The following is a 25,769-nucleotide window of genomic DNA, read 5'->3' as shown; positions in this document are numbered from 1 at the left end:
GGAAAGGGCTAGTAGACCAACTGCTTCCTTTGAGGGAATGTATTCCATTATGTTTTCTTATTTCATGAAATCCGCAAACAATGTTGAAGAATATCTTAAAGCATGTAGCATTGTGCTTTAAACTGTTATTTCACTGGCCTTAAACTTGATATTTCATGTAAGCTAACCACTTCTTACCTTTTGGAAATGTCTGTAAAGCTCTCTCAGGGCTGGCTTTTGTGATCATAAGATCATTAATCTCACTTCCTAGAGCAGACTTGCCTCAGGCTGACTTGGCATGATTCTCATCCCGTATGTGTAAGCAGTTCTACATTTCCACATGATTTTCAGCTGCACTGCTTGGTTAATCACTTTCACGTTTCTCCGCTCTTTTCACTTAAGGGCTTTAAAAAAAGAAACAATATTTGAATTCCCCATCTCCAGCACATCGATGATTTCCAACGATGTTTTAGGAACGATATTTTTAAATGTGACATTTTTATCAGAGCACAATATTTAAGCACTCTTTATTTTTTCAATGACATTTCTACAACACAATGTTTTTAAAACGATATTGCATAGAACCACAAAATGTAAGCCTTATCAGCTAGTGAACCATGTACAGTATTCCAGAGATAAGGTGGTGCTAAGAATACACCCTACATCCTTGCCAAAGGTTGTGTCGGCCTTTCATCTGAACCAAGACATTGTGCTTCCCACCTTTTTTCTAGATCCTAGCCCAGAGGTAAACAAAGCTCTACATTGCCTAGTTGTACGTATGGCAATAAATTTCTACTTGGACATGACTAGAGAATTTAGAAAATTGGAAGATCTTTGTCGCTTTTGGAGGCTTCTCACCCAGCTCACAGGCTTCCAAAGTCTCAGTAGCCAGGTGGATAGTAGCTGTCATTACGGAAGCCTTTGAACTCCAAAACAAAACCCCACTGGCAGGTGTGCACGAACATGTGGTCAGGGAAAAGGCTGCAGAAGTAGCCTTTCAAAGACCAGTGCTGTGGGATGTAATTGGCAAAGTGGCAACCTGGGGTTTTGCCATCAGCTTTCTGTAAGCATTGTTGTCCTAACACCAGTGCCAGGTCAGGCGCTCCATTTGGACAAGCTGTGTTGAAAAACTTGTTTGCCCACCAGTCATTAAAAGAGGAGCTTGGTCCTCCTCTCAGTTTTGATGGTGTGTTGAAATCGGACCTGCAGCAGGGAGGAAAGGGGACGGGGACATAGGAGTAAAAATAAAAATTGTTTACCGTAGTGACTGAAGTACTCCTACTGTGTAGCCCCCTTTACTCCATACGTTCCACCATCCCCCATACTAAAATGTTTCCACTATGAACCGTTTCACATCCAATGCTAAAGAGGACTGAGGTGAGGCGCCAATGGGCGGGGCCATTAGGGCATAGTTATGCTTGCAGCTGAACGTATGCGGGCTATAACTTTAAAGGGGAAAAGCGCATTTTTGAGGGGGGGAAAATGGTTCTGATCCCGTCCCTATGCAGAGACGCCCATGCAGTATGGTGGAAAGAGGGACTATGTTGTGATATTGTGCTTATACCGTGCCAAAGCCCGTAGGCATCGAGACGCTGAGAGAACAGAATATAGTGAGCAAAAAGATTACCGCTGTGGTTTGCACTAACACTAATTGAAAAGGTACGTTTTTAATTGTTTTCGGAAGGCAAGAAGATCTCCTGTCTTACGCAGGGATGCAGGCAGTGCGTTCCATGCCTTAGCTCCCCGAGTGTGGAAAGCCCTTCCAGAACCTCGGGAGCATTTCTCCCGGTGCTGTACCAAAAAATAGCCTTCAGCCGACCTAAGATTCCTTTTAGGCTGGTAGATACCAATGACATCCTTTAGGTAAGCAGGAGCATTTCCAAAGATGCATTTATGACATATTGTCATCACTTTAAATTGAATTCTGCTTTCCACGGGAAGCCAGTGCAATTTTTCCTGGCCACAGTAGTGGGTTCAGAACGCCTCATTTGAAAAATGATGCGGATAGCTTTATTTTGGATTTTTTGTAGATCTTGAATTTGGACTTTACCTGCACCGCCTAGAAAGGCATTACAGTAGTCTACCCGTGGTAAGATGACAGCTCTCACGAGTTTAATACGGTTTTCAACCGAGACTAGTGGTGCGACCTGCCTGAGCACTTTAAGATGATAGTTGGTGGTGGTGCTAATTGCTGCAACATGGGCTTCAGTCTAAACTGGTTTCCATGAAAGTGCCCAAGGTTTTAACTTTCTGCTAGGAGTACTTAGGAGTCCCTAAGGTGAGTTACTTTGTTGTTCATGAATTTAGCGAGAGCAGGCCATGTGCATGTAGCACTACCACGCCCGGACCCCTGCCTCTCACGCTCCTTCCCCCCAGTCCCTTTCTCTGCATCAAGCGAGTTGGATGTGAGACTCGGCCCTCTTAATTTCTTTTTTCTTTTTCACTGCTCTTCTCCCCTCACTTCCTCCCATTTGTTAGGTAAAGCAGAGTTCTCAGTGTGCACCCTCTGTCACAAGTCTTTTGTGTCGGCGGAACCTGACACACTTTGCAGAATGTTTGGGTTGGTTTTACTGCTGTGGTGCTCTGTGAAGCACATTTTTTACAAATCTGTCTAAACTCTCATGATGCAGTGGGAGAACATCTATCGGACTTTGGTCCCGGATCACATCAGCGGGAGTGCTCTTTCAGGGCTGTTGCGGTCATCCACTGCATTACTGGGTTTGCACCCAAGTCTCTGTCGAGACTTGTACTGGTGCCTTGGGCCCATAATAGTCTAGTACCGGGCCTCATGACACGGCTGGTACCAGGCACTCCATCCCTGAGGGCACTTTTACCCACACTGGACCACGATTTAGAAAAAATGGGGTTTGTCCTAGTTGGTCTACTTATCTATTTAATTACGGATAACTTCTAAATCCTTTTATGGACAATGAATGTCTGTTGACAGTGGCAATCAAATGGAAACTGAGCTAATGCTTGAAATGAAATGAACTATTCACACCGGCCCACCAAGCAGACACCAGAGGGCCAGAGAGCCTGAAGTAGCAATAGGCTCTGCTCCTCAAATTACCTCAGGGAGCAGCTCTTCAACCACGGTGTCGAAAGCCACATCTCATCCATAACTAGCCCTGGTTCACGGTTCCACAGCTGTCCCAGTCTTTGGGTCCGATTTATGGCCAGTAGCCAAGAGAAGCATTTCAGGCTATGTCGGGACATACACTAGGTGATGCAGATGGATTTCTTCCACCGCTATCTTCCAGTGCTTTGGGGTTTTCACCTTGTTCTCCATGGGTGACATGGTCACCCAGTGTGAGGGGATATTCTGTTTCGCCACTGTTCATCCCCTCCAGCAAATTGGACCCCAAAAGCCTCTCCAGGAACTTCCAGTCAAGGACCCTCAAGAGTGAACAGGTTCTTTGGTAGGCTCCAGGAATTAATGCATCATGACCGATGAGGCAATATTTTAAGTGCCTCATGAATTAAGTGCTTGTTCCTATTCCGCAACCAGTGTTGCCACAATCCGAACGATGGTAGCTGAGACAGTGACCGCAGTGGCATGTCCTCCTCTGGATGTATACTCGGGCTCTCAGCCCATTTTGCCTGCCCTCTGCTTCCAAAGGTTCCTCCTCTGCCTCTGGGCCCTCTGGTTGATGACCAAGATGGGCTATCTGAGGACTCTGAGGAAACGCACATGCCCATCAAAGTTTTCCATGACTAGGTCCAAGTGCTTGTGGAGTGCCTGTGTATTCCAGTAGCAAAAAGCACTTGTAGTTCTTTTTTCATTCCTCTTGAGAAAAGTGACAGGAAGGTTGGGCATACACCTTCAACTGGATGTGGTGGCAGAGGCCATTCAAATCTGTGCAAAACCAGTTTATGTGCAACTGGTTGAAAAGAGTGGACTGATGAGGCACCCTCCTGCTAACTCCACCATAGAAGCAGCAGCTACTCTTTGGGAAAAGCCATACGTCTTCCTCTACCTCTTCTCAGAAACATCTGGGTTGAGAGGACCACCTCCTGGTGAATGCATGCATGAAAGTCTGACATTTCTGCTCTATGCTTCATGCAGGTAATCACAGAAGCACTTATTGGAGCTGCCAACATTAGGTTTTGGAAAGGGGTTGGGTGACAGACTCCCTCCTTCCCCCTGAATTACAAGTGGAGTTCTGCTCAAGCTTGGAAGAAGCTTGCCAAGTTGCACAGGACCTCATGGAGGCCTCCTATCACCACCTGGACACAGCTGCTATGGGTTTGGTCACGTATGGTTCTTTTAGCCAGCAAGTGCTATTCAAAGCCACCAAATTCCAACTAAATGTGCAAGAGTGTTATGGACCTGCCGTTTGATGGGTTGGAACTATTCAGCCTTAATCCAGATGGGGAGCAAAATAAAAAATAGTGCTCAGACGACGTTAAGGTCTTAGCAGTGCTTACCAAGCTCCCTGCAAAGCCAGCGTCTTCGGGCCTTCAGAGCTCTTTGCTGTCAAGAGTTCAGGAGGCTTTAGAGGCTTCCATGACCTCTGAAGTAAAAAAGGCAGATCTCTCAGCGTGCCATGCAAAAAGCAAGCGCATCTGTCACGACAGGGTTCTTCTTTCAACCTCCCCCACTCCAGAAGCCAAGCAGTCTTATCGACATGAGGTCCAGATCCACAGCTCGCCAGTCGGGGGGAGGGGGGAGATACATCATCATCTGGCTCAATGGAAGATGTAACAAGCAACACCTTATATGTGGTCCGCAAGGGCTCTACTGTCTTTCCTCCTGCCTCCCACTCCCTTACGAGGCTCACTCTCACAAGAGATGCACAAACTTTTGCTCAAGGGTAGGGTTTCCATATAGGGTTCTTTACTGTTCCGAAGAACAAGAAGGCTGGCCTGTGGACAAACCTAGACCTTTTCAATTTCAATCTTTTCTAACTAAAATAAAAGTTCAAGATGATAATGCCTGCTCTCATCTGATCATCCCTGCTGGTAGCTGTGCATTTGCAAGACACACTTTTGTACGTCCATGTTTGCCTCCTCACTGCTGTTATCTGCGTTTCTCCAAAAGGCCACAAGCTTATGGCATCGGTGGCAGCGTCCAATGTCTGAAAGGCATTCACCTCTATTCATGCTTGGACAGGTGGCTAATGAGAGCACATCCCCCCTGCAGCCCTTTCTCAACCTGATTTGCTCACTAGGTCTCTTGGTCAATATAAAGAAATATGCGCCTATCCAAACAGAGGTTGGCGTTCATAGGCTTCCTCTGGGATTCAGCTCTAGTTTTTCCAACAGAAACACAAATAAATTACCTCTTGAGACGATCTTTGATCTGCTTTTATTCCCAAATGACTGCATGGTAGTTTCTTCGTCTGATGGCGGCCGGTGTTCTGCCGGCACCCATGGTCTGGTTGCGTATGCGCCGCACCCAGCAACACTTGGTGGCGAGCTGGACACATGTCTCCGACCCCCTAACAAAGGTGGTTTACGTTCAAATATGGCTCAAGTAGAATCTTCTGTGGTTGGCATATCACAAGAATCTTCGGATGGGTTTCCCCTTCCTGAACCATCCTTACAATTCAATTTTGCCATCACAACAGATTCATCCCTATATGGGTGGGGAGCTACTTTGGGGGATTTCCAAGTCCATGACATTTGGGACAAGGGGTGATTCTCAGGAACACAGAACTTTCGAAGGTGGCGTTCCTTGCCTTACAGGCAGTCTTACCGGTGATGGACAACTCCAATGTACATAGACTGACGGACAAACACAGTAGCAATGTTCTAAATAAACAAGCAGGGAGTTACCAGGTCGGGGAGTTACCAGATCGGGGAAATGTGCTCTAGCAGTGTGCTTATGGGAGAGGGCAGTGAGAACAACATAGTGATACAAGTGGCTCATTTACTGTGAACGGGCAATGTTCAAATGGATGAGTGAAGCAGAGTATATTTCGCCAGACACAAATAGGAATTGAGCAAGCAGATCCTCTGGGAGAACTTGACCTCACAGGTCTCAACCCCACCCTCCACCCCAGGCAGATCTATTTGCAACAGAACCGAACAGCAATTGTGATAATTAAACCTCATGGAAGGAGAGAGTCGCTGGTTGATACATTATCGATCTCATGAAACATCCAGTCAGCTTATGCATTTCCATCGCTCCCTTTGATTCCGAAGTTTTGCACAAGTCAACAGCTTCCAAACATTGCAAAGTTCTACTGATGGCCCCCCCCCACCCCATTCCCAACAGTGGCCATTGGTTCTCAGATCTACTTAAGGCAAGTGGACTACCTCTTGTTTGCCCTCTTTTTCCAGTTCTGCTTCACCAGAAGCTGGTTGAAGGTACTACACCCCTGCTAACCATTGCTTACTGTGGCACTCTGGCACCTGAGAAATTGGCTTATGGCCATTTGGTTTTAGCAAACGATAATGGGGACATCCCTGAAATAGTTTACTCTGTCCCAGTACAGAGGAAAATGGCCTCACAGTTACCATTGGATGTTGGCAAAGCCAAATGATCCTTAACAGACATCCATGAATGATATCCTTACCGTTTTATCTGATCCTGTTCATTCAGGGACTCCAGTCTCATCATACAGGTGTATCTGGTGGCTATTTGAGTTTACCTCGCAAATAATGACAGGCTAGTCTTCTTTGCCGATCCAGTTATACAACACTGCGGCGGTCTTCTCCATCTGTTACCTCCGATATAACGCCCTACTGCAAACTGGGTTCTAAATGTATAGTCTTGATAGCTCTTGCTCACAAACTCCTCGAGCCATTGGTGTCAGTTGACTTACGCATGTGTACTTGGAAGACTGTTTTCCTAGTTGCAATCACATCAGCGAACTACACACTTTATCAATTGAAGCACCATAGCTCTACTTACATAGTGTGAAGCATCATGAAGCAAGACACAGACAACATTGTTTATTTTTGTCTGTATAGCACCCAACAGCACAAAGGCATTGTGGCCCTGTTACAGAGATAGATAAGCTCGTAACAACTTAAAATTCAAAATAAGATAATTTATTAAAGCAAATGTCAGGATGGTTGTATGCCTAACTTACCCTATGCTAAGGTGGGATTTCCCTACCTGAACAAAACTAATGAAATCCGGAGTCAGAGATCAACTTAAGTCTGTCTGTGCCCAAAACCTATGCTTGCCCTCACAACTAAAGTTAAACCATGTTTAGGCATGTCGATAATCAAACAAATGGTGTTCAACACAAAGTTTGAGATTCTCCCAGCTCTTGGCTTCCTTTTTGGCTCCCCTTCCCCAAGTTCAAGAAAGTTACACAAAAGTCTTAAGATTCCTCTTCTCAAATTCAGGGCAATACAGTTCTGCACAATCCCCAGGGTTCCCTTCCCCAAGTTCCAAGCAACACAGTTCAAAAGAAAAAGGTATTGAGGCTCTGTCCTCAAGACATTTGTTGTTCCTTAGGTCTCAGGGTTCCCTTGCCCAAGACTTCAATACCACAACTGATATTTGTATTTATTGATTTATTAAGCGCCTTACGCCAAAGCGCTGTTTCAGTCTTTAAAAATTCAACATAAATCTAGGCCAACTGAACCCTGCTTCTGGCTTGAATCACCAGATTACTTGTAGTGCTGCTTCTGGATATATAGAAAAACACACATTTAGAACCCATTGTATACTTGTGTATAGACTGCTTTGCAATTCAGATTGCAACGACACTCCAGTGGGTGAAAAAAATCAATTCGCTCACACTATACTTTCAACATTAATTCAATTTATTACATAAAACAGTTATAAAAACACATATTCTTTGTGTTCCACAAATAACAAAGTGCATACCAAAAGTGACTAGTGCTTGCTAAAAATATATACCCAAAATTGAATAGTGCTTTTTAAGAATTTATGCAAAAAGCAATTTCATTTATAAATACTAAAATACATCATAAATCATTGGCAATAAGTCAAATAACATAAGCCTGATTGTTTTCTAGACAAATACTATTCCAGACAGTAATGCTCTCTTAGAGTAGTCATACCCAACACGTCCTGTATGGTAAGGACTTAGATCTTAACCCAATCTTAACCCTGGGTATATTTCAAAATATCTTTGGCTTTCACACTTCAGGGTTCCCTGGTCTAGGCACATTTGTCAGACCACACGGTCCACCCATCACAGGTCGCGCAACCAGGAACCCAAGGCTCTTTAGCCGACACAGGTTCTTCTGTTTTACTCCTGTGTACAAATTCACCTTTACTTGATTTCTCTTTGTCAGACTTTTGGCTTTATAGATAGGTTCACACTTTCCTGGCTTCTTTGTCAGCCTCTTGACTTTGCCATTATGTGTTGCATACCTCTGTGCCAGTCTTTGGCCTTTTAACACTGTACTCATTCATAAATTTCACTGTATTGTGGTGGTCTGGTTCATGCCCCACCTTTCTGTGTCCCTCTTTCACACTGGCACTTTTGTGAAGGTTGCGTTTTATTGGGCACTTTCTATTCTTCATCCGTTATAAGTTTTGCCCATATTCAATATGCATAACTTGTTATTGTTTCATGTCTTCATTCCATTTGGTATTCAATAAATATTGTACGGCGGTTCATTATCTGCACACAGCCCCCCTCAGACGCCCCGGCTTCGAGTGACCCCCGCCCGACACTCGCCAGCTTTTGGCATCCTCCCCGGCGGCGGCTCCAGTCTTCGGTCTGCTTCTTTTGTCGGCATAAAGCCTCCTGCGAGCCCCACTAGCACTCTGTGTGCGCACCTTCACACACCTCGGCCTCAGCTTTCCTGACACGGACAGCGTTCCATCTTTTTTCCTGCTTGCCGGCAGGATTAGCAACACGCTTCCCAATATTGAGGCTCCCAAATCTCTGGTAGCTCCATGGCTTAACCGGTCTTGGACTTCACAGCTCCTTGGGGCATTGGCCGGCGTCCAGGCTACCCTGCAGGCCCCACCACGGCATTCGTTTCACATCACGTGTCTCCTGCCGATTTCTCCCCCACAGGTCTCACTGTTGCCACCTCTGCTGTTCTCTGGTTCTCCATTTATACACCTGCAACCACTTGACAGGTTGCAGGTATGGATTCCTAATCGGATTTGCCTGGCCATAGTTAAAGGGACATGCCTGACCCTCACAGCTCTCTGCAGGTATCTTCTTCGTCCCAGTACCAAAGTGTTGAAATAGAGTTTGAGTGTTTATTGCTCTTAGGCCCCTCTTCCTTGTCCCAGTACTTTCAGGGCTCAAATGTGGGTAAATGACGTAAGCTGATTTACAATAGCCTATAAAGGCCGGGGGGGTTGGGTAGGTTGGTCATGAATGGGGAAAGAGGGATACCATGTCTTGCCTGTGGGCAATCCACTCCCAATCCCCAAGGACCTTCCATCCAGGTGATCCTCCCTCGCTTCCCCACCCCCAGAGTCAGGATCAAAAAGCAATGATCTTTCCCAGGCCACCTGAGAAGAGGATCCATGGGAAGTAGGAGTAAGGATACCCTGAGGCTTCTTACATAGACAAGGTAGTCTTACGGACGCATTCTTCATTTTTACCAAATGTGATCGGACTTCCTCATAAACCAGGAAATTACTACCTGTATTTTTTCCAGGTCCACAATCTGAAGCAGATCGTATTCTGCATTGCTTAGATGTTCGTAGGGCCTTGAGGTTTTATATCGAAAGGACTATGCCTCGCAGGTCCTCTGCAGACTATTTGCCACCTTTGGCGGCTTTCAACCATGCAAAAATGTGGCTAAAGCCAATGTAGCACTTTTGTCCCACTCTGTCCTCAGCAATCCTTGTTCTCCCTTCTTTGCACCTGCCTAGTCACCACATCAACAGTTCATGTTCCCCTTACTTTTCACCTCCTTGTCTCACTTTCCTCCGTTGTTGCCATGGTTTCCTCTTTTCCAAGAAACCCTGGTGCTATCGTTTATTGCCCCTTCCCCACTCCCTAGGAGAGCGCAATATAAGGGATAGCCGAATGCACTTCCTAGCTTTAGTCCATGGTTACTAATTGTGTCCCTTCCAAATGGTTTGGACTGTAAATTCCATGATCCTTTACCACTGCCATTGGTGGTCAGGGATAATGGAAATTGAATTCCAAAACTTCTGGAGAGCCTCCTAATGAGCAAACATGCCTCACTAACCTATAATTGAGAAATATAACCCGAGCGGGGGGTGGGTGGGTGGGTGCATAAGTTAGAATCCAGCGCGAAGCGAGGACTTTAACGTTAGCCCTGGGGCATTACCTGTTTGGTAACCCACTACAAGGGTTATATTGCTATTAGTACCGGGGAACTGTGATAGCGTTTTCCTCACAACTTGAGAGCAAACTGAAAAACAAGGTGGCCACCATGGATCGGGAAGACGGGAACTACATGTAGTCACTGCTCCGTTTCCATGGCGCCATTTCTGGGAAAGATGCACCGGGAACAGTGTGTTCCCGGCACCAACGAGGGAAAGAGGCGCACATCCAAGTGAGCTACAAGTGTGCTGTTGAGCTGCGTGGAGCTTCATGCTACGAATGCTGTGTTCCTGTTCTTCTACTCATCCTTAAGCGTGTATGCACAAGGAGAAGTGCTGTTACCCCCCCCCCCCCCCCCCAAGAGAGCGAAACGCTACTGGCTGTCCTTTTTGTGGACTTCTAAAACCAAAGTAATTGACTTTATTTTCACCTGCTTTATGAGCAGAGCAGTTGGGCTTTGTCTCTCCCACTTCCCCTTAGTGGCCTGCACACACCCCACGCTTGACGGCCACGCCCGTTTGTTTTTCCCTTCCAGATCCATTGCGTGACCAAACAACGCCCCCGCTGCCCCTGGCACCGTGAAGTGCTATTTCTACACCTGATGCAGCGCATTCAGCGCGTGTATTAAAGTGAGCTACAACTGTGCTGTTGAGCTGTTAGGCTGTGAGGGTAAGTGGGTGAGCGGCCACTTTTTATTTACATTTTGACTCCTAGATAGCCAAGACATTTCTATATAGCAAAGTTACTCCTTTTTAGGAACTGAAGTTAGTCATTTCCTGGAGATTCCTTCTTTCTCTTGCTTTCTCTCCTGTGAAATGGCTAGTGGATTACGAAGCAGTCGCTGTATAGATACAGCGCCGTCTTGTGTAACTTGTAATACTATTGACCTAACTGTCTGTTCGGGGAATTCTTCTTATATTGAAACATGTCTTTAGATGCCCCCATGTTAAGAGGCCCAACAGGCATTGTTACTATGCCCCCAGTACATACTGTCCAGATAAATCATTCCTTGGTGAATAACGCAGTTGGTTCTAAATCCAGCACAGTACCAACCGATATGTCCTTATTGAGGGGAGATGGGCAAAATACGGAAGAAATGAACTTGTGGGGAAGCGAAAGGCGAGTCATTGAATCTATCAAGATAGAGTACCGATACCTAATACGACATACCTAAAACCGGGCCAGAGTTAATGGCAAACTTGGATAAACAGGTTCGCCTGTCTATTGGAATACTAACCCCATTAGTTGCAAGGGCATTGGAGCGGGAGCCTCTACCAATCAAGTTTTTGGGTGAGGATCCTTTTCCAATTCGCTCTGTCACAACCGTATGCTAAATATAAGAAGTTTGATATGAACAATGACACTAACAAAAAATCCAACCGTGAATCACTATGTTCACCGGAATCAAGTCTGTCTATGAACAATAGCTGTTTGCAAGAATCTCCCTTAAAGGTTCACTCCATCTGCAATTTGGAATGCTTAACAAAAATTGACAGAATGGAAGGATACATCTTAGCTAGGGAGTCTTTCATGATCCTGAATCCTTTGCTTGCTAAAGAACCGACTAAGCAGGCTTCTTGTGAAAAAAAAGCACAGAGTTTCCCCTGGACGCTCGCATAGAAACCATTGCTATTCCCGTCCACACTTCTGAAATCAATCTTAACCCTAATGATTCTAAAAACTCATGTTGTATTTCTAACATCAATGTGGAGTTAAAGGCCTTGAGGGACACCATAAATGAACTAAAGCATAATATTATATTGCCTGAAAAAAAACAGAATACTTCCTCAATCTCTGAAATTGAGCAGCCTGACAGTCCCTCTCTGCTCCTAAAAGTAATGGAGCAGATAGAAAACGAAGATACCTCAGTCTTGGGCATCCAAGATAGTGCTGTGTTCATGTCCCATCGTGCAAAAAAAATTCACTTACGTGCTATAAAACGGCTGGAAAAAAGACCAAAAGAAGCATTGCATTGCTTTACTCAAAACTAGGAAAAAAGAAACGGAAATATTCTAGTAATCTGACCATCAACAAATTAATTTGTTCTAAAGAGACACATGTGGAGAAATTCAATGGAGCTAACGATGAAGAGCCCATCAACGTGGCCCAACTATCTGCAGAGAGCCAATCGGCACTACTACCTGCTGTAACTAAGCAGTTAGAGCGCCCAACACTAAGGGGTAATACCGCGATAACAGCACCTACTACCTCCAAATATTCCACAAACGTCTTGCAAAACACTCCATGTGCTAAAATTATTAAGACACCATTGATTTATAAATGAAAACGCTCTCTCTGAGCATAAAGACTCAATGAAACCTAAATGCCTACTTTTCAACTAAAGGAAGGAGTTGTACTTCTGTCGTCTTGACATCTCCCATTAAGGTACTGCCTCCGGCGCATAGTCCTAGTGAACTACCTCAAGCGCTTTCTAAAGCTCACGATATGCATCCGAATAGAAGATCTTATCTTGAAGCATGTGTAGCAAACCAATGCACTGGTGAATTGAATCCCTCTATTGATCATAGGGAATTTATTATAATCAATGGCGCTAGCAAAGTTAGGAATCTATCAGGGAACATCATTCAATCGAATGCCGTTGACTCGATAAACATACAAGGAAATACTATGAATTCTATATTGACAAATCACATTGAGTATAATACCCATCTAAACGGGGCAGGGACCTTTAGGGAATGTACTAACACGCCCCCGAAACCTATTGATACCGAAAATCGTGCGCAAATCTTAAGAACTTTGAGAAAGGCTTTAGAGGAGGGATCGATCACTTCTGAAGCTGTAATTAAGGAATTTGCACTAAAAACTCAAGTTGAACCCCCTCCATTCTATTTCTTCCTTACCTACAGTGAATACAACAACGGTTGGGAACGATGCATTTTGTTCAGGGGGCCTGAGTATAGCTATTTCAACAAATACTGAAGCAACCTCAAATGAAGTACATATCATTGGGATTGAAGGCAACGCTGAACTTCTTGGAAAGGCGTGTATCAATCGTATGTACTTCCTTGGGGTATTATCTCACATCCCGCAGTTGAGAAGCCTGCCAACCACAGACCTTACAAGGATCTCACTGGCCAGGCATAATAACTGCAGAATGCTATGTTCTCTCCCATCTGCAACTATCTTGAAATTTATATGTTCATGTAGATCTGAGCTTAAAGAATTGGGATTCACTTTATTTACATTTAGTAACGAAAATGGTGCACAGGAATTTGTAGTTCAACCAATACCGGGACAAGTTTCCAATGTGGGTAATCTCCTAGAAAGTAAATCCAACACTAATGATGGGAACCAATGTTTTGCTCAATTGCTGGAATTAGCGGGGACAAATACAGATATGATATGGGTCGAACCAATGTTAAGAATGATCTTGAACTCTAAAATGGTGTTGTCAGTAGCCTAGCCATCCGTAAAAAGTTTAGTATTATCTCATGGAACTCTTACGGATTCCACAATCTTCAAAAACGGCACGCTACTCTAACTCCGTATCAATACCCATGTGTGATGTTGCTACAGGAAACAATGAAAATGGATGGACTGACACTAGCAGGGTTTAGAACCTTTTGCTCATACGCGATTAGGGAGAATTCCGGCTGTCCTTCTGGCGGACTCGCAATATCTATTAACAATAATATGGCATGCCATTCGCAACTAGTTTGGGAATCCGGTAATATTCTGGTTGTATTACTGAACATTCAGAATAATAAATTTAAATCTATTCTGTTTGTAAGCCTATATTGGAATCCTGCTGCCAATTCAATTGAGCATATGCTCCATGAAATGGACAAATGTTTGGAAACTCTGTTTTTGGAGAGGGGGGGACTGTGAAATCATAATTGGCGGGGACTTTAATTCTGTATGCAATCAGTTTATCGCAGATTCCCAAGTGGTGCATTAAGCATAGCTAAGTTGAGAGGTAGAAGGTGGATCTCATATTTCAACGATTGGGATATAAATATTGTTGACTGTGATGTTAAGGCCAACAATATACTTTTGCGCCGGGGCTTGATAGATTATTTTTGCCTATCTCATAACATCAGCCATTTAGTGGGTCCCTTGACCATCTACCCCATCAAATACGGGGATCATGCCCTTTTATCTATAGGCATATATTTGGACTACCCAAGGTTGGATGTTGCTCCTGCATTAACATTCCCAGAGATGCATCGTAATACTACATCGGTGCCTTGGAACCCTGGGTTATGTAAACCATTTTCTCAGTATCTGTCAAGTGACATAAATAAAAATCATGTAGATGAGACTGTCTCTTGTTCAAAGAGAAGCCAATGTGGCAACTATTTTCACTAACGCACTGCAATATTTTAGAGTCAAACGCCTAGTAGATGGTAAATACCATCTCCATCACTTCAATCCTATATGTAAAAAAACTGACAAGGGCAGAAAACAGAGAATTAAGGAACTTAAAACACAAACTGAACTTTCCTAATTATTATGTGCTGCGGAAAGGGCTATTGCAGAAATATAAAAACAAGATGTGAGGTGCTAGTATATTGAATTATAACAACTAAAACTGCGCACTGATCAAGGCAATATGCAAAAATGACACAAGGTTTATTTGGCAAACTATTTTAAAAACTCAAAGCACAAGAATATAGTCCTGTCCTTAAATATAATCTCGGCAAGGACCTGGTGTAACTATATTACTGCTAAGTTTGAACTCCCGGTCAGATTTAAAACACTTATATATCATCCATTGTGTTACGAAGAGCTGAGGCAACTAAAATGGTCATTATATGACATAGAATGGGCAATTGGTAAACTTGCGCTTTCAAAAGCTGCGGGTCCAGATGGGATACCGCCTTGTGTATTCAAGGCAGACCCTCCCTTATGGGCAGCCATCCTGAAGGCGAAGTTTGATTTGATTATTTGAACTGGAAACATTCCCCACTCTTGGGAAACCTCTATCATTATTCCTATTTTTAAAAAGGGGATCCATCTTTACCAGGGAATTACAAACCTATTTCTTTAATAGACAGGGAAGCAAACATTTTTGCTATACTGTTCTTGTATGAACTTGAACAATACATTGAACTGCATGGCCTCTATTCGAAATTCCAAACTGACTTCAGAAAAGATATGAGTACCAACTTAAATGCTACCATCATGTCGCACATATTATCCGGAGCAAAACATAAGGACGCTTGTCCGGTATATATAGCACTTATAGATATGTCTGCGGCCTTCGATTCTGTTGTCAGAAACATATTATGGAGAAAGTTGGAGAAGTTGGGAATTCTGCTCTTAATAATCTATTGGATAGTAAAACTTCACACGGATACATCGTATAGAATCAGGATTACAGGCGAAGGGGAGACAACTGATCCAATAAAAACTTATCTCAGATTAAAACAGGGTTGTAACCTAGCAGTCACTCTTTTCAATCTTTACATGGCCGATTTGGATCACTGCTGGAGAGAGGAAAACCTTTTTTCAATCAAACTAGGTTCATTACGTATGCAGTGGTTATCTTTTGCTAACGATATCATCTTTGAACCTACTCAAGCAGGTCTCCAAATGAAATTAGATCTATTCCAAAAATTCGCTAGAGCCCACAACCTGAGTCCAAACCAGTCTAAAACGGCTATTATGTGAATTGGAACAAAGAAAGTCTAAACAATATCTTTGGGGAAATGGTAAATACAATGATACCTCAGCTCACTGACACCATATATCTTGGGTATTACATCTCAAATAAGAATTTGATTAAGCTTTGGACGGAGCAATTAAATTTAAGGGCTAGACCTCTACTTTCGAAGTTGAAAATAATATTCATGTAATACTGCAAATATTCCCTGGTACCGGTAATCTATTTCTTTAATTTAAAGTTCGAAATTGTGCTGCTTTATTCTTTGGATATATGTTTATTGGACATGAATAAATGCTTAGATTCACTAAATGGACGACTTCTGAAAACTGCTCTCCGTCTTCCACTGGCTGTGCCAAATAGTTTAATAAGACATGAGTTGGGACTTATTTTGCTCTCTTGCAGTAGGAAATAACAATTATCAAATTGTGCCAAAATGAGCATTCCCCCTTGTAACTATCTATATCATGATCTGAAAATGATCTTATCGCCGACCAATATCCCCTCTGTTAATCTATACCATCAAGAAATGCAAGCTATTTTAGGTGAATTGAATATAACACTCAATGACTTGTGTTTAAGACCGGGTGATGCAAAAAAGAAACTATTTGAGCGCGATTGGTCTAACACTCTTGAGGAAATAAAAAAGTACCAATCTTACTCGCAGTATGCCAGATTTACACAAAAAAAAGTTTGGCGATATAGCCATCTTGACTCTCTTCCATGCAATCATACCCGAAGTCTTTATATGCGGTTTAAATGCAATCAATATTGTACAAGAGAAAGGACGGGACAATGGAATAAGGATAAGAGAGAAGAGGTTTTATTGAAATGCTGCTTTCAATCATGTAATGAAACTTTGGAAACATTTAGCCCCTGATTCATGGAATTATTTGTGCGTAAAACGCACATTTGCACGCCATGCTGCCCAAAAATCCCCATACCTCAAACAGGGATTTTTGGGCAGAATGGCACGCAAATGTGCATTTCACGTGCACATAATTCCATGAATCAGGGTATTAGTGTTTTGTCCGCATTTTTTAACTGGGAGAACTAATATGCTAATGAAATTTGTTAATATTGATTTTGAAGATTGGTTGGAAGCTCTTTGGGCTAGGATGATGAATGGCAATTACAGTCCTCTGACATTTGCTCTTGTCTGGTTGTTAAATATATAGAAAGCGATTTGGAAAAATTCTCGTTGTAAAAAAAACAAATTTAGCAAGAATTATGCATAGTCAACCCTAAATTGACTTATGGGTTTGTAACGCAATGGAATGGTATTTTGAATTTATGATTTAGTAACTTACCTAAGTTCAATTAACTATCTATTCTTAGGTTTTTTAGCTAACATGATCGTTTTTAAATATGTATATAAACATACTTTTATGTGAATTGCTTTATATTATTGCTTTAAGGTTTTGTATGAACCAGAAACAAATACAAAGGGGTGCAAAGGAAGTGGGAGGAGGTGGCGGTTTGGCAATTGGGGTTAGAGGCTGGGAGGAGGTGGGGTTGCAGGTGCGGGGAGGGCACCCTTACCTGATTCCCGGCAAGGGAAGATGGCAGTCTCCCGCTCAGAGGAGGCTGGGAACAAGGGTTTTACTGTGTGGATCCTAATATTCAAAGCGAGAGCAACCTCTGTAAAACTGCAGATATTTTATTTAGCAACCGATCGGGCACCAAGGCTCTCCAACAAACCTTTCGCTACTGCTAAATGATGCCACCAAATGTAAATAAAGAATACCCATATATTGTGTTCTGCTGATGGCTGAGCTCAATTCATACAGTGAACTACTACCAGAAGTTAAGGCACTGATCAGCTTGCAACTTGGAAAAAACACATTGAAGATTTTTCACTTGCCAGCAAACTACTTGTGAGGGGAATTGGGCAGTGTTATTTCGACCATCTGACTTAAACAGATGATACTGACGAAATTAAATGGGATAGATGAAACCTAGGAACTTGGTTTGGTGTGTTGTGTTGTCTCATCAAGGTTGGAATGGAAGCATTGGAAAACGAAACAAGTTTGACTTTGCATTTGTTGGAATACTTACATAAGTATTCAATATTCTGTTGAATAATAAATTATGCATTTTTGGTACACTCCTGAACTATATGGTCGTCTCCTCTGCAAAGTTCTAACCATTTTGTTTTTGTTTTCACTCCACAACATTCTGGCTGCATTGTATTACTAGGTATGCTTATCTGATTGAATGCTACCCATTGACTCTGCCAGTGTTGTCTGAGACAGAAAATGGGCCCTGAAGCCAAAAAAGTAATGAAGCACTCCTAAATTGACCAATACTCTGTACATCGAAGCTTGTTGTTTGCTTGTCTGTTAGAATAGATAGTTAGGAAGTAGCATCTATTCATCCTCCGGATATTTCAGTCTTTGTGCTCTTACTCTCCAGGCACTGCTTTGAAGATGAACATGAACTTGAGAGAACTCTACCTGGCAGACAACAAGCTCAATGGACTCCAAGATTCTGCACAGCTCGGAAACCTGCTGAAATTCAACTGCTACATCCAGATTCTAGACCTGAGAAATAACCACATTTTAGATGGAGGTAGAGGAGCACTATGTTCAACAATTTAAAAGTTTGGAAAGTTCTAGATTACCACTAATGGTTAGGATTGTGTTCTTCAGTCTCTTAATGATTATAGTTATGGACTTTATTGATGATAAAGAAAGTTGATACAAAATGGATGGGTAAGTAGGATGGCTGATGGACATGAAAGATACTGGGTAATATGGTGATCAAGTAAATCTTTTTTTCTCCAGCATGGGGTCTGGCATGGATTCACATGCTTATGAATATTCCCCGTCATCAGGCTGGGAATCCTCGGTAAAAGAAAAAAGTTTGATTTTCAAACTATATTTCTCGTTTAAACCAATCACTGTCTTCTGGGTCTTGCTGCCCCCATCCAATGACAGTCCTCTCATTAAGCCCCTCCTCTGGCAGCCATCTTCAGATTATTACTGCAGGCTTTAGTGTTGGGAGTCCTCGAGTTTGCTCTGCAAGCTACTTCTGTGTTTTCGATGGAAAAAGGTTATATTTATTTCCGAAAGAGCCTGTGTGCTCTCTTCTACATCTGCCGACAGCAGGGATCCATTGTCAGTGAATTTCAGCACCCTTTAAGGGTGAAGATCGACGAAGTTCCCAGACGGCAATCTGGCCTACTTTGCGCTCTCTGACCATGACGGAAGAGAAGCAGGAAGGAAGAGATCCCTCTTCAAGTCCTGCACCAAGTGCGGGCTACAAAATGTGTTAGTTGAAGACCAGCACCTGCAGTGCCACTACTGCCTGCATCCAGACCACAAGGAAGGAGAATATGCCTCGGTTTCTCCAAGAAGACGAAGGATAGGCACAGTAGACTGGTGGCGTGGCTGAACGCCAAGACCTCTGCCCGTGCTCCGAGCAGGGTCATGTCTTGCCCAGGACCGGCCGGTCCGAGGAGCACTCTTCTAGGGCGCCTCATCTGTGGGCGTTCAAGACAAGATCAAGAACCGCAAGTCCGGGTCCACTGGGGTCACTGCGGAAGCGGGTCCCACGGTGGACAGGGCGTGCTCAACAACACCCTCGGTCTCCATTGCCAGTCGGCAATCAAGCTCCTCCTCGAAAAGGAAGCAGTTCAACCCAGCTAAACTGCGGGAGAAGCCAGAGAAGCTGTGGTTAGAGGAGAAGGCCGAATTGCCCAGGAAGGCCCAATCTGCACAAGATAAGACTTTGTCGATGATGGAGTTGATGGTGGCTGCTCCTACAAAGGCTAAGGGGGCTTACCCTGTGAAGGTAGCCCCCGTAGCGCAGAAGTTATCCCTGCCCCGATGCGCAAAACTACTGCAATGATGTTGGCAAAGTCTGCTGGCACTGTCTCAGAAACAGGTTCTGGCCCCCCAGGGTGGAAAAATGATGGGGGGGCGGGGTGTACAACAAGACTGCGGATCAATACCAGGCCATGGGCCAAACCATGGAAGTTTCGTCTACGGATGACGAGGACCTGGAGTCCTTACACACGGTCCACGCGGACATGGAAGTGGACTGCACAGGCCTAGTGTTCTGATCACACCAGCTCAATCGAGGGATGTCTCTGGACCTCCTGTCAACCCTCCGCACCGTGGTGTCGGAGATTCAGAAGAGGATGCCACAGGGCCCGATTCCAATGGTCCCCCAGGCCCCCGATCAGCCGCCAGCGGAGAATGAGAAGCGTCATCCGACACCTCCAATTCAGCCTCCACATCCGCGTCGGGCCCCCTCTCCCCCCACCAGACCCAGACACAGGTATGGGGACGGATATGGCCATGACGACGATGGACGATATTATCGCAGCGGGCGGTGGGTCTCCGCAGCCTAGGGCGTCCCCACTGGATGAGTTGGAGTTGTTCCGTTCCATGATCGCCAGAGCTTCTTAGGTTTTCTAGCTTGTGCCCAAAGAAACCTGGAAGGAGGGTTTCTTGTACCAGAGGGCCAAGAGGAAGACAATCATGGCGTTGTCCCTTCTGGACGACGTGTGGGAGAAGGGCCTGGCCCTCTTGAAGAACCCTTGCACAGCTCCGGCCAACCGGCATATGCTGGAGAAGTACCGGGTGCCGGAATCCTAACCCAAGTGCCTGAGGTTGCTGTTACGCTCACCTGGCTCCCACAGGGGCGTCGGTCGGACCCGGACAGCTGCGCTCTCCACCCACGTGATGCGTAGTGCAGCGATGACTGACTGGATCTGCCCTCCTAATCTTGTCTGCTTAACCCTTAGAAATATTCTCCTGCAAGTGGAGAGATGGATTTAGCCACTTGTGGATTCAAGTGATGGCACCCCCACAGTCCTCCCCAACTAATCACCTCCGAAATGCCCTCGCAGCAATCTCACCTTATATTCTTGAAAGATGAGCTCTCCATCCGGCGTGGATTTGCAGGGGCGCGTCGATTCCAGTTACTTCACTGGTTTGAAGGCTCGGGAGAGTTCCGGAGAGTATCGACTCTGAGGTTCCTGGTGAGGACCAGTAAGTATTAAGTTCATAGAGTTCACTATGTCCGATGTTCACTCCTGTTCCCCCCCCTTCCTTTCTTGTTTCGTGAAAGGATGCTCTTGTGGCAGCTGGTGGCGCTCAGGTAAGAGTCTGTATTACCCGGCGCTGTCGGTAAATGTTGCACGAGGAAAACGTGTTGTTTTGTCTCTCTTTACAGATGCGGCACGTGAAAATATGGAGAGTCACAAAAGGATGTCTCCGGTGGTAAATCAGGTAAGTCTGAGGTGGTAAGAATTATATTTGTTGGTTCCCTCGGCTCACCTTGTGGTTTTCTTTTGTCTCCTAGGTGCCGAAGTTCGGCGAAGAAATGATGGAGGCAGCGCCGACCCGAAGGATGCTGTGAAGACTGGTGAGTATGGTGCGGCGCTGCAACTGGTGGTGCGGCGCGTGCAGAAATGATGATCTTTACAGGTCCGGAGACAAGATGGATCCAGAATCGGGTGTGGAATAGAAATAAGTTCGTTTTCTAACCTTGTCCCTTTCTTTCCTCTTTGTTTTAGGAGCTCCGGATTCGAGGCGGGCGTGGCAGAAGACTGGATGCAGGCTGCAGCCATGGTGAGTGTTACGCTGCTGGATGCAGAATAACGCGAAGCGTGTATTGCTGGTCAGGCGTGGTTTAAATAGCCTCAAAAGTAGTCCCAGGTAAGAAGTCCCTAGAACCACACCCGAGTAAAAAATAGTCCCTGTAGAAAAATAGTGCCTTTCAGGCTTCATGTTGGATTGGAGTCATTTGCAGCATGGTCTGCCTGAGGTAAGTAATGACTATGAGCCTGGCGCCTTTGGCGCCAGGACTGATTCCTACTATGAGCCTGAGGCCTAAGGCGCCAGGACTGAACCCAGATAGCCCCTAGCTGGGGCGGCTGAGGTTTTACTAAATGTCTAGATGCCTGCTCCCGGGGCTGGTGGGTTTGGTCCGGACGCCTGGGGGTAGGCATCATGACAGTTGCAACCATCGCCCGATTCAACAGATTCGGCGGCCGCGAGGAAACTGTCAGCTAACCCGTCCTATTCTTCAGTCCCTACGGACAGCGAGGGGAAGGACGCCATGGGAAGGAAGGTGATTTAAAACCCTGGTGTCCACCATCAAATCGGCCAATGCACTGGCTAGCCAAGTACAAAAGGAACCTGTGTACAATTTTGGAGTTCCTCCCAGACGACCGCAAAATGGAGGCAATCTCTCCTCCAGGAAGGGGAGATAGCGTTGGATCACGCCATCACAGTGGCGCTGGACATTGTCGACACAGGGTTCCAGCAGATGCGGAACGGTGTCTGCCTGCATCACCAAGGCTGGATGAAGGGCACGAATTTCCACCAGGAGGTCCAACCGAAGGTACTGAACATGCCTTTCGACAGAGATCACCTTTTCAGATGGTCGAGTCCCTACAGGACATCAAGGCGGGTGCAGAGACTGCTCGTTCCCTTGGCACCCTCCAGCAGCACTGCTCTTCTTTTTGCTCCTCTAGAGGAAAGTCCAGCAGTTATTCAAAAGGTTTCTCCTCATCGTACCGTCAGCCTGCCAAATCTATGACTCAGTAAGCCTACAGAGGCCGTTCCCAGGCCTACGGTGGCAGAGGACAGCGTCGCCTGCAGAACGCCTATGCCGAAGAAAGCCTGAACCAACCAGGACCTCTGGCCCCCACCTGTGCACTGTGGTGGGAGGCTGGCTGATGAGGTTAGTCAGCGAGTGGAAAAAGATCACCACCGACAGATGGGTGCTGGACGCTCTCGCCCAAGGACATACCCTGGAGTTTCAGCGCAGGTGTCTGCGGATCCCTCTGGTGGCCTGTCAGAAGCAGCACATCCCTCAGCTCTTGGAGGAGGTACGGGCCATGCTGTGAAAAAGGGCGGTAGAGCTAGTTCCCCAGCGATTCCGGGGCTCCAGAGTCTATTCCAGATACTTTTTGGTCAGAAAGAAGACCGGGGGCTGGAGGCCCACTCTAGAACTGCGACGTCTGAACAAATACCTCAAGTCCAAAAAATTCAGGATGGTCACGTTGCAACACGTGCTCGGCCAACTGGAAAAAGGATACTTCTTGACGTTGCTGGACCTGGAGTACTCCTACTGCCACGTCCCCATGCACAGGAAACACTGAACGTGTCTGTGCTTCGTAGTACAGGGACAGCATTACCAGTTCAAGGCCCTAACTTTCGGCTTGAAGTCGGCCCCGAGTGTTCACAAAGTGCCTGGCACCGGTGGTGGCCCATCTGCGTCTACGGGGTATACACGTATACCTGTACCTGGACGACTGGCTCATCCGTGCCCGCTCGAAAGAGTTGGCCGTCGGCTACACTGAGGCAGCCGTCCAGCTGCTGACGGATCTGGGTTTCTCCAATTATCCAAAGTCCTGCTTGACACCATCGCAGAAAGCCCTGTTCCTAGGAGCCAGACTTGATAGTGTCCTGCCTGGCGTCACCCTCGGAGGAGAGGGTAGCGGCCATTCAAGAGAAGGTGCAGAGGCTGTTGTCGAAGACCACCACAGTGCGATCCATCAAGTTGTTGCTCGGCGTGATGTCCTGCATCTACCTAATCCAGATCTGCGGGTTACTGATGCAACCTCTTCAGGAGTTCGCTGGATACAGGTGTCTGGAAGATTTGCAGACAAGATCCTGCTCCGTACCAGGAGATGGTCACAACACAGGCTTCCCGGGAAGGCTGGGGAGCCCACACCAGGCGTCTGGACGCCCGAGTCCTGTGGCTGCCGGAGGAGAAGGATCTCCATATCACTATCCTAGAGCTACGGCCAATGTTCTGAGCCCTCAAATTATTCCTTCCGTCTCTGAAGGGCAAGGTGGTGAGGATCTTCACAGACAACACCACCACAATGTTCTACATCAGGCAGCAGGGGTGGCACTCTATCCCCAGCACTATCCAAAGAAGTGCAGGACTTGTGGCGCTAGGCCTTCGGACAAGAGAAGTTCCTCTTCACCTAGCGGGAGTCAACACCATTGCAGACTCCTCAGCAGGGAATTGCGCTCCTGTCACAAGTGGGAACTTGGGCAGGACCAGGTGGACCGCATTTTCATCAAGTGTGGCAGGCCCCAGATCGATCTGTTTGCAACGGCGGCTAACTCCAAATGCCACAAGTTAGCCAGCAGATTCCACCAACTTAGGAGCCTGGGGGGACCGTGGGAAGGCCTGTTTCTGTACCGGTTTCCTCAGTTGCTTCTCCTGCTGAGTCATCAACAAACTCGGACAGTGCCAATTCAGGATGATACTCCTAGCCCTGGCGTGGCCGAGGCAGATTTGGTACCTGGACCTTTGCAGCCTGTCAGCATTGCCTTTGGTCAAGCTGCTAGTGGTTCCAGATCTTCTCACCAGAGGAGGTGCAATCCTTCACGACCCAGGATTGTTGAACCTAAGAGCTTGGCTCCTGCAGCCCTAGAGTTTGGAGGATACGAGTTGCCTGCGTACTGTAGGGAGGTCCTTGCCAGGTGTTGACTTTGAAGTGCTACGGTCATAAGTGGAAGCATTTCGCCACGTTGTGCCAAGTTGTGCCGCTCTCAGAAGATTACCCCTCTGAGGGTAAAGGCCCGCAGAGTCTTCCATACCTGCTATCCTTGGCCAAGACCGGACTGCTGCACGCTTCTATCAAGGTACATCTGGCGGCTATCTCCCGCTAACCAGGTCTCCTGGAAGATCTTCACTTTGATCTCACTGACTCATCAAGGAGTTCCTCAAAGGACTGTTTTGATCTTTACCGCCGGTAAAGGCTTCTGCCCCGGCGTGGGAACGCAACGTGGTGCGGACGAGGCTCATGGGGTCCCCCTTCGAGCCTACGCGTCGGGTCCCTCTCAAGTTCCTCTTGTGGAAAACTGCTTTCCTTGTGGCCATCACCTCTGCCAGGAGGGTAGGGGAGATTCAGGCCCTATCCTGCAAACAGCCATACCAGTCTTTCCACTAATCAAGGGTGGTGCTGCGGGCGCACCCCTCTTTTATGCCCAAGGTTCTGTCGGAATTACACCTCACCGAGTCTTTGGTGTTGCCTTAGTCACTGGCTGGTCGTTGCTCATGGCCTGAAGTTCTACGTGACACGCATAAAGAGTTTTTGGAAGACTTCTCAACTGTTCATGAACTTTGGTCCTGTGAACCATGGGAAGGCCTTGTCCAAGGCTTCTATCTCAAGCTGGCTCTCTGGCTGCATCATGCACTGTCATCGGTTTGTGAACTGACCTCTGCCTGGCTGTCTGGGAGCCCACTCCAGCAGAGCGATTGCTGCAATGACTGCTTTCCTGTGGGTGTGCCCCCGCTGGACATCTGCAGGGCAGCTACGTGGAGGTCCACGCACACCTTCACAAAATTCTACTGCATCGACAGCTATTCCAGGGAGGAGTCAAGAGTTGGCCAAGCAAGGAGTCAAGAGTTGGCCAAGCAGTGCTACACAGCCTGTTAGCTTGAGGTGAGTCTGTTCCATAGGGTAAGAGTTGATTGCTCCTGTTGAGCCTTGCCACCTCCCGTGGTTGTGCGATGTTGTACTGCTATGTATTAGTTATTCATGAGCATGTAAATCCATGCCAGACCATAGGCTGGAGAAGGAACAAGTTACTTACCTGTAACTATTTTCCTCCAGTATGGGTCAGGCATGGATTCACATGCGAACCCTCCCTCGGTCCCCTCTGCAGCTCTTCTTGGTCCTACTGCCACTTTACTTGCTTACCAAATCTCAGGATGGCTACCAGAGGAGAGGGTTAGGGAGAGGACTGTCTTTGGATGGGGGCAGTATGACCCAGAGGACAGTGATTGATTGGTTTAAAGGAGAAATACAGTTTGTAAGTGAAACTTTTTTCTTTTACCGAGGATTCCCAGCCTGACGACAGGGAATATTCATGAGCATGCGAATCTGTGCCAGAGCCTTGCTGGAGAACAATAGTTACAGGTAAGTAACGTGTTACTTAGCGACTCTTCAGTACTCCATGCTCAACTGTGTTTGCAATAGCTTATTGGAA

At 46.0% G+C, this 25,769-nt stretch overlaps 1 protein-coding gene across 1 annotated transcript in view; it reads left to right on the top strand.

The window, feature by feature from the left end:
• The window catches only part of PPP1R37 (protein phosphatase 1 regulatory subunit 37), a 1,561,993-nt gene that overhangs the window by 731,785 nt on the left and 804,439 nt on the right, over positions 1–25,769 (top strand). Inside the window, exon 7 of the mRNA XM_069644632.1 lies at positions 18,214–18,369. Coding sequence (XP_069500733.1) covers positions 18,214–18,369 — 156 coding nt within the window. The remainder of the gene's footprint in view (positions 1–18,213; positions 18,370–25,769) is intronic.

The sequence above is a fragment of the Ambystoma mexicanum genome, chromosome 2p (genome assembly GCF_040938575.1).
Source record: "Ambystoma mexicanum isolate Mex_15411 chromosome 2p, UKY_AmexF1_1, whole genome shotgun sequence".
Lineage (NCBI taxonomy): Eukaryota > Metazoa > Chordata > Amphibia > Caudata > Ambystomatidae > Ambystoma > Ambystoma mexicanum.
This window is presented reverse-complemented; position numbering and strand designations above follow the sequence as displayed.